The sequence below is a fragment of the Cyanistes caeruleus genome, unplaced genomic scaffold (genome assembly GCF_971803275.1).
Source record: "Cyanistes caeruleus unplaced genomic scaffold, bCyaCae1.hap1.1 HAP1_SCAFFOLD_146, whole genome shotgun sequence".
NCBI lineage: Eukaryota > Metazoa > Chordata > Aves > Passeriformes > Paridae > Cyanistes > Cyanistes caeruleus.
The window spans coordinates 239,445-248,474 of record NW_028255940.1 but is presented as its reverse complement, the minus strand read 5'-3'; the positions used below and the strand labels follow the sequence as shown (position 1 = coordinate 248,474).

The following is a 9,030-nucleotide window of genomic DNA, read 5'->3' as shown; positions in this document are numbered from 1 at the left end:
TAAATGATTTAGAACAAAAAGAGTCCTGGCTAATTTTTCCTGCGGATCTGTTACTTGCTCCTGCTTTCTTAGATACTGTTTCAAGGTTCCATTTGCTCTTTCAACTATGGCTTGCCCCGTGGGTGAGTGAGGAATTCCTGTAACATGTTTGATTCCCCACAATCTCATAAATCGACTGACCTTCTGACTAATATATGCAGGTCCATTATCAGTCTTTATTTCTCTTGGCAGTCCCATTACTGCGAGACAGCTGGTTAAATGCCTAATCACCTGATTTGCCTTTTCCCCCGATTGAGCTGTGGCCCAGATATATTTGCTATATGTATCTATGGTGACATGCACATACTTCATTCTGCCAAATTCAGAAATGTGCGTGATATCCATCTGCTAAATGTCATTACTCTTCAACCTTCTAGGGTTTACACCACAACCCAACCCTGTACCACTATTGTGATGACTGCAAACTGGACAAGCTCTTACTATAGCTTTTGCTTCTTGGATTGCTATTCTATATTCTCGCACCAGTCCTTTTGCATTCTGGTGGAATCGAGCATGCGACTCCTTGGCTTCTGTTATTTTGTCATCAACTACATTCATTACTAATCTATCTGCCCTTGCATTTCCTTCTCCTAATCCTACATCCCACTTGTGGCTTCGAATGTGAATAACACAAAAGGGTTCTGTTCTAGCCCTCACAGCCCGTTTTAGTTGCAACAACAATTCATATAGTCTTTTGTTCTGGACTTCCTTGACTGCTGCATCTTCTATTCTTTGTCCTACCCCTGCTACATAGTAAGAATCTGTGACTACATTTAAAGGCCCTTGTAGTTTTCTTAATGCCCACACAACGGCAAGAAGTTCTAATGTTTGCAGACTGTCTTCTGGAGCCGCTTCAATCAGGTGATGTTTCCATTGGGACCCTTCCTTCCAGGTTATGGCTGCTTTCTTTGACTTTTTCCCGGCATCTGTGAAGACCGTAACGGCTTCTGGTATAGGCTGGTCTGACCGCAATGGTTTTGCAACCCAGTCCCAATCTTTTAACCATAGGAAATGTCGTGGTATTAAAGGTCCTGTACAAACAGATGCTCCTGATCCCAGCAACGCTGTCTGTAACTCCTCCGAATTATGCAGGTACCAGTCTAGGTCTTCGTTTTTTATAGGTATGTAAATTGTTGTAGGTTCAGTTCCAGTAATTTCTATTATCCTGGTACGGCCTTTACATAACAGGGTGGCCATCTGTTCAATTTTTGTACTTATTGTCCTTTTTGCTTGTAGTGGTGGAGATAGCCATTCCAGGACCCTCATTTCCCCCGCTTTTTTCTGCAATTGTGTAAGAGCGCCGAGAAGATGTTCTGAGGTGTTCCATATAGTAAGGTCAATGGGCAAGTCAATATCGCGACGGGAAACAAAACCTACTTCTATACACTGCAGAATATCTTTGATTGCTTTGTTCTGTTGAGGGGAAATCGTGACAGGCGAACTGGGATCTGTTCCCTTCAACAGTGGGCGAAGGCAGTTTAGTAAGGTGTTTGGGATGCCAACTATGGGTTTCAACCATTGAAGATCACCAAGTAGGCGTTGCGCATCATTTAAAGTGACAATTTTTGTTGAGAGCTGCAGTTTTTGTGGACGCACAATTTGATTGGTAATAGTCCATCCCAGGTACTTCCAAGGTGCGGTCTGTTGTATTTTTTCTTGAGCAACCACAAGAGATGCTTTTGCCAATGTAGTTTGGATCTCTCTCAATTGATCAGAAGTGAATTGGGGCTTTTGAGCAAAAAGAATATCATCCATGTAATGATAAATTATGGTCTCAGGCCACTTTTGCCTCAAAGGCTGTAGGGCTGCATCGACATATAGTTGACACAAGGTAGGGGAGTTACGCATGCCCTGAGGCAATACTGTCCATTCAAATCGCTTATCAGGTTCCCCTCTGTTAATTGCAGGCAAGGTAAAGGCAAATCGCTTTGTATCTTGTGGGTGGAGGGCGATAGTGAAAAAACAGTCCTTTAAATCGATGATCAGAAGGGCCCAATGTTGTGGGAGCATAGCTGGATTCGGAAGACCTGGTTGCAATGCTCCCATAGCTTCCATTTGATCATTTACTGCTCTCAAGTCATGCAAAAGACGATACTTTCCAGATTTCTTCTTAATCACAAATATAGGAGTATTCCATGGGCTAGTAGACAATTTTAGATGACCTTGTTGAAATTGTTCTCTGACTAGTTGATGTGCTTGCAACAAACTTTCCCTTTTTAGAGGCCATTGCTTAACCACCACTGGTTTGTCGGTTGTCCAGGTAAGTGGAATAGGGAAAGTCCAAGCAATGGCAATTACTCCAAAGGGTGCTCATTAGATAGAACAACTCCAAGCTGGACTAAAATGTCCCTTCCTATTAAACACTGTACTGTTGGAGGTAAAGGGACAACCGACAACACAGCCACTAATGTTTGCCCATCTATGATCACTTGTATAGGGGGTGTTCTTTTAGCTAGCGTGTATCCCCCGACTCCGGTCACTGTATCCATGGTTTGTCTGGATGGCCAACTGCTAGGCCAATACTCCGGAGATACTATGCTGGTGTCTGCTCCCGTGTCCAACAAGCCCCAAAGTTCTACTGATTGTTCAGCATATTTCAATGTTATTTTCTTTTTTGGTCTGCTGTTTAAGTCCATTGTGAGCATGGCTATCCCTGATGATCCAAATCCTTGATTATTCCGAGGGCCTTGCATCAATGTTTGAATGCCTTTGGTTGTTTGTGGCAGTGGTATAAATTGGGCAATGCGTTGACCGGCTTCAACAGTAATTGGAGGGTAGAGCGTATATGCCATAATTTGTATCTCTCCGGTATAGTCCGCATCTATGACTCCAGGTAAAACAAATAGGCCCATCACAGAAATCGAGGAGCGCCCCAATAAAAGTCCTCCATATACTTGTCCCCTAATCTTTATTGGGCCGTAAACTCCCGTAGGAATTCGAACAGGGTGTGTTGTCATCAGCGTTGTTTTTATTGCTGCTGCCAAGTCAAGTCCCAAGCTCCCGGCAGTGGCTGGTTGTAGACACGAGGTGGCGCTGACGTCGCGGCAGCAACTTGTGTCTGGGCGCGGCCGCCATTCGTGCTCCGCCGTGAGTTTCCCGAACGTCGGCGGCAGGCAGAAGAGTTGTGCGTATTGCTTTGACAATTTTGGCACCAGACCCCAGTCGCACGGCATTGTCGCCTCATGTGCCCTCCTCCTCCACAGCGGTAGCATTTCATGGAAGGGGGCTTCTGGGTCGCCACCGCGGTTGCCGCTGCTGGAGCGCGGAGCGGAGCAAGAGCAGCTAACACTTGTGTCTGTGTACTTTCTGCCTGTTTCTGTAACCCCTCTCCTAATGCTTTAATGGCATTCACTAGGAATGCTTGTTGCCCTGTTGGTTGTAATGCCATTCTTTCTAAGGCTTCCTCAATCGTCCAATTAGCCCCCAGGGTCGACAGAACTCTTTTAGTAGTCTCGTTACTATTCTGCAAGGCACACTGTTTAAGCAAAGCCCCTCGCATATACTCAGGGACCCCTGCTCGTTCTATAGCGGTAGCAGCCTTATCAACAAAGTCTCCAAAAGACTCCTCTCTCCCTTGTTTGATTCCCATATACATGGGAATTCCTGAGCTATCTTTCACCTGACTGATAGCAACTCTAACCAGACGCATAGCTTCCCTAACTTTGTCTGGTCCGGAAATCATCTGAGCCTCGGTTCTTCTATAATTCCCTAATCCCATCATCTCTTCCACTGTAATTCCCTGTAACGGATCACCGGGTCCTCTTTGAACTCCAACCGACTCTTGAACTAAAGCTTGCCAATGTGCGTTAAACAGCAGCTGCTGATGTTGAGTAAACATCAGTTTCACAATGCTTCTACAGTCATTGACAGTTAGCAAATGCGTATCAAATATGTAGTCTATCATTTGTTTAGCTGGTTCACTCTTAAATCCAAATTGACTCACTGTCTGTCGCAGCTGAGCTAACAACTTCCAATCAAGAGGTGTATAGGTCCCTAACTGAACAGCTTGTCCTTGTTGGTTTACCCCCGGGGTGTAAACTACAGGCAGAGCCCACGTCCTCGCCGCCTCCACGGTGACTTCATCCCCACTCTCTAGCCCATGCTTAGCCAATGCGTTCCATGCTTCTCTCCTCTGTCTAGCCATTTCCTCCCACAGGTCACTCTCTGCCCCAGGGACAGGATCTGGCTCTGGCGGAGATTGTGAACTACGCATTCCAGGCTTAACAGATTGGGCTGAAGGGTCCTTAATATCAGAGGTGGCTACGACAGGCACTTCAACGTCCTCTGTGGACTCATTGAGAGGGGGCGCCGAGGGCCAAGCACAATCATCTGTGCCCAAACTGCTAGAAGCAGGTATAATTACTTGAGAGACACTTGGCGCTAAAGGTTCATGATCTCCATACCGTGCATTCCTTTTATAGGCTTCTACTGCTTGCTGAGCCGCTCTTTTTTCTGCCTGATGTTTCAATAGAGTATTATGCACAACTCGCCAAATTTTTCCTAACTTTTTTGCTGTTTTATCTTCTTCTAAGACTGCTTCACACAACACATCTCCTAACTTACGCCACTCACTCAATTCATGTACCGTGTGCGGGTTGGAAAAACAACCCTTCGCGTGACCCCATGCTAGCAATCCCGGTACGTCTTTTCTAGGATTTATGTCTCTAACCCCCAGCTTATCTAATAACCCCAAAAATAAATCATATGCTGCTTGCCTGTCCATTTTTGTCGTCAGCGCTGTTGCACCTCTCCGGCTCCGGCAGCACGTATGGCTCAAGACCACCGATGTAGTCCTTGAGGGTGCTTTCCCTTCGTCGTTTAGCACCGACCCAGGTGCCTCGGGTCCCAACACTACTTCACCGACCGTGGCGTGTTCTCTCCCCCGCTTTCTTCTCAGCAGGGGGTCCACGTCGGGGTCGCCATTTGTCGGAGAAGGGAGACGCAGACACCAGGTGGTCGTCAAGCAAATCTCGTTTATTGATCATTACACTCGTGTTTAAATACATGATTTAATTAGCTCATACATATTGCAAAAGTATAGCTCATCATTGGTTATTCTGCTATCTATGTTACTGCGGTACATAGCTATGTGCTTCTGCATTCTTGCAGTTACCAGATCGTCCCTGGTTCTTCTTTCTCGTTCTGTTTACCACATTCTTGTTCTCCTCCCCATATCTCAAGGGCAATCCGTCCTTGAGACTGCCTCTGCACTAGTGGTGTTTTATCTCTAGCAAGTTTGTACAGTCATGGCCTTTCTCGCCTAACCATTCTGCCACAAAAGTCTCCACAACCCCTAATATTGTTCCTCATGTTCTTTAAACAATAATAATATCTAATCATATCTAACAATTGTATCATTTATTATATACTGCTAACACAGGTGCAGTTTCACCTGATCTTTAGCAAGGACAAGGCCTAACATTTCCCAGAGCCTACTTTTCCCAGGCTTGCCAAACCTAACTTTATTTCTAAGTCCCTGAATTTTCTAAGATTTTAAGACCTTTTACTATTATTCCCCCCTTTGAAAGCATTTTTACTTCACTAGAAGTGCAAATGTTTCCACTTGATACAGTCCTTTGTTTCTGAGTTTATACTTGATGTTCTTCGAATCCTTGAGTGATGTAAGTGTTGTCCGGGATGTTGTCACGAACTGGAGAACCAGAAGATGGTGGGTGTGGATCTCACATCAGTGCCTTTATTATTTTCTGGTTCCAGGACATTTTTTTCCGTATTTCTCCCTTGAAGATGCTGTCAACTAACTAAATTGCTAAGAATACAGTTAGTAAGATGATCACACTCTCAATGATAGATTTAATCCATGAACTCACATTCCACCCTAACCCTTTGAAGATTTTGCCTAACCAACTTGTAGACAAATCCTTTTGCTCTTCCTGTGCTTCGTGCTCTATTTGTTGCAATTGATTGATGTCATATTCTACATCTGCAGTCACATTTGGGGTGTGGACACAGCAATGATCAATCCATCCCTTTAAAAAACTCACACACTCCATGCTCTTTCAGGAGTAGTAAATTGTAATTGTATGTTTAATTCTTTAAATCTTTCTCAGGTCACTCTTGCTAATTTATCTACCTGACCTGTAAGTCTGTACAACATTTCTCTCTTCTGATAGTTTGCTATAGGACCGAGCAAAGACTCCAGGGCCCACCCAAATTTCACTCTACTAGAGGCTTCTTGCCAAGTGTCATCCTGATTCTGTTCCTATCCTAATCTTCCCTAGCTATGCCTGTGTCTAGTCACTGAGTTGTTTTTTAAGCAGATTTCACATTTTGACATTACTGATTTTGCCATTGTTAGCATCCGTACCGAGATTAATTTTTGTTTCATCAATTTCACCAATGCCTCTGCACCCCAATGACATTTGTTATGTTTCATTTGTAGAAATTTATTGGAGGACCACCAGTGATTCACTGCTCTTCATAGAAGTAAACGTGAACCCCGTTTATTTCTATCTTTAGCACACCTTTTATAGGGTTCTACAGGGCCTGCAGGCAGAGCAAGTTACTATTGGCTAACACACACAGGTTTACATTTTTTCTCCTGTACACAAGGATATTGTTTTGCTTTACTCTCTCTTCTGCAGGAGGGTTTCAAGGACTTTAGCCTTTAATATCACGAATTATTTCAAAGACTGGTTTGTGCAGACAGGCCTTTATTAATATATAAAATATAGCAACAATTCCCCCTTTCTCTTTTTGCACAAACCAGGCTTTGGATGTGACTCATTCTATACTCTTATGAAGCCAAGATAACACAAAACTTAGACTCTCATCCCCATTAACATTATAAGTAAAGTCCGTCCCCCTTCTAGCACAAGAGACCTCAACCATCCAGTGATGCCCCAGCTGGCGAACCAACTTCCAGTGGGGTCACTATCTTCTTTCAGGGCATGTAACCCATCCTGAAGCTGTTGTAGTTGCTCATGGATGGAAGCTGAATGATCAGTAAGATTCAAGCAGCACATGCCTTCAAACTCCTCACAACCATGTCCTTGTGCTAAGAGCAAAAAGTCAATTGCAGCTTGATTTTATAATACTGCATGACGTACACTACTCACATCAGCTGAAAGCTCACTTAACATTGTGGATGTTAAGTTCAATCCTTCTTAGTCTAACAGGCGAGCCTTTTTAGAGTTGCTAAGTTTTAATTCAGGCTTCACTTTGGCTGTTTGATGTTTTTCATTTTATCAGCTACATTCTACAATTGGTGTAAGCTTGGATGGAAACAAAGTAAGTTTCCCAAGATAACAGGGTTTTCTATGTGGATTAGCAGGAATCTCATTCCATGCTCTATCTCCACAGATTAGGAATATGGAACTAATTAATCGCTTTAGTAATTGTCCTGTGAGATTGCACCACTAATAAAGGCTTTACTCTGTGTAGTAACGAGATCAGCTATAGGGTTTTCTGCAGCCCAGTGCTGCATTACTTTGTTAGAATGACATTTTGTTGGGGGTTCAAACATTATCCATCCACCTGAGGTATTGGTGGAACCTAACAAATCTAATTCTTCTGGGGGGCCCTATGGTAACATTGAGAACTTTGGTAATTTTTGCTTGCCAGCAGGCTTCAAGTTGTCTTAATGTGAAGCCAACAGTGCAATTGCACTCTTGCAACATTGCAAATTGATTCAGTCGAGTCTCATTACTAATTAAACCTTTAAATGCTGCTTGAGGATCCCATTCAGGGTCTCCTATGAGACAGGTGTGAAAGGATCTCCAGGTGTGGCTAGGCTCAGACACATTGACCTTTGGCCAGTTCAATGTGCCAGAGTGACCCATATGTTCTGTCACTTTTGGATGTTAGTTAGCAGACAGTTGGTCAGGACTATACACAACACAATTACCATAAGCAGTTTGTTCCATGTAAATGACACCATACTTGCAAACTCACAGCTAAACTTTAACGTTAAATGAACTTTCAAAGATGCTTACACTACCTCTTGAAGGGGGAAATGCTTATACTCTATACTAACATAACAATTACTACACAGGCTAAACTCTTAAACTATTATCTAACTACTTTTAACACAGGTGCTGTGGTATATATGTAGTCTAAGCGTGAAAGCAATTTGCTGAAAGGGTAAACACACAACTACAATTTGCTTTATATACAGTTAGATGGAGTCTCTACACTTTTCTTAGATCTTCTACAGAATTTCCTTCACAAACAGACTATGATTTAACAAGATTCAGTCTTGGAACGTTCACTGCTCCCATGATGTCAGCTGGCAGCTGATCGGTGACTGAGGGCTTTGATGTTCAGGTTGTTCTTCACATCCTTCTAAATCTTAAAACAAAGGATAACTGAAAAATTGGTAGAGACACAACATCATAATAACAACATAAAATTTCTGTTGGTAAACTGTCTGTGTAGTGTTCAGACACAACTGTGTCCTGACAGCTCCACTTCTGATCCATGTCTGGAGTACCAAGGCTGTGTGGTGACATCTCTGTTCACTGGATCTCGTGTGTTCAGAGGCAGACAGTCTGGTCAGATGGACAGGTGACCTTTTTGAACCTGCCAACAAAACACAGACACTTCTTCCTTTGAAGTTAATGAATTACACTAATCAAATGCTTTTAGGGCATCAATTTCCCCCATTTTTTTTTTTAAATAAAAACGAGATGTACTTCTGTTATACACATCAACATTAACACAAAACCATATACACAATGAATAAGAACCTATAACAGTTAAAAATCAATCAAATTATAAACATTATTAATAAGATATGTAATATAAAACTACTACTAATTACTAAAACACTGCACCAGCATCCCATAGTTAGCAAACAAACAGAAACAAAACAATCAGTGAAGGATTGGGTAATCACCTCCAGAAATGATTCTCCAAGCCCACTTCAAAACTGATCCAGCTGTCATATCAACAGGGTCAAATTGCTGAGTCAAAAAGTGACTCAAATACTGATTTGGGACAGAAAACATCTGGATCTGATGGCAAACATTCTGT

The 9,030-nt window shown here is 42.9% G+C and overlaps 1 protein-coding gene across 1 annotated transcript; it reads right to left on the bottom strand.

Annotated features, from left to right (window-relative positions):
- Positions 1 to 2,644: 2,644 nt before the first annotated feature.
- Positions 2,645 to 4,864, bottom strand: LOC147645892 (uncharacterized). The gene has a single exon (XM_086874146.1). It carries the CDS (start codon positions 4,760 to 4,762, stop codon positions 3,008 to 3,010), a length of 1,755 nt encoding a protein of 584 aa, XP_086730272.1. The 5' UTR covers positions 4,763 to 4,864; the 3' UTR covers positions 2,645 to 3,007.
- Between the last annotated feature and the right edge of the window lie 4,166 nt (positions 4,865 to 9,030).

What these genes read in the sequence shown, in the direction of transcription:
- LOC147645892 (XM_086874146.1), bottom strand. Translation starts at nt 4,762, where the DNA reads ATGGACAGGCAAGCAGCATATGATTTATTTTTGGGGTTATTAGATAAG.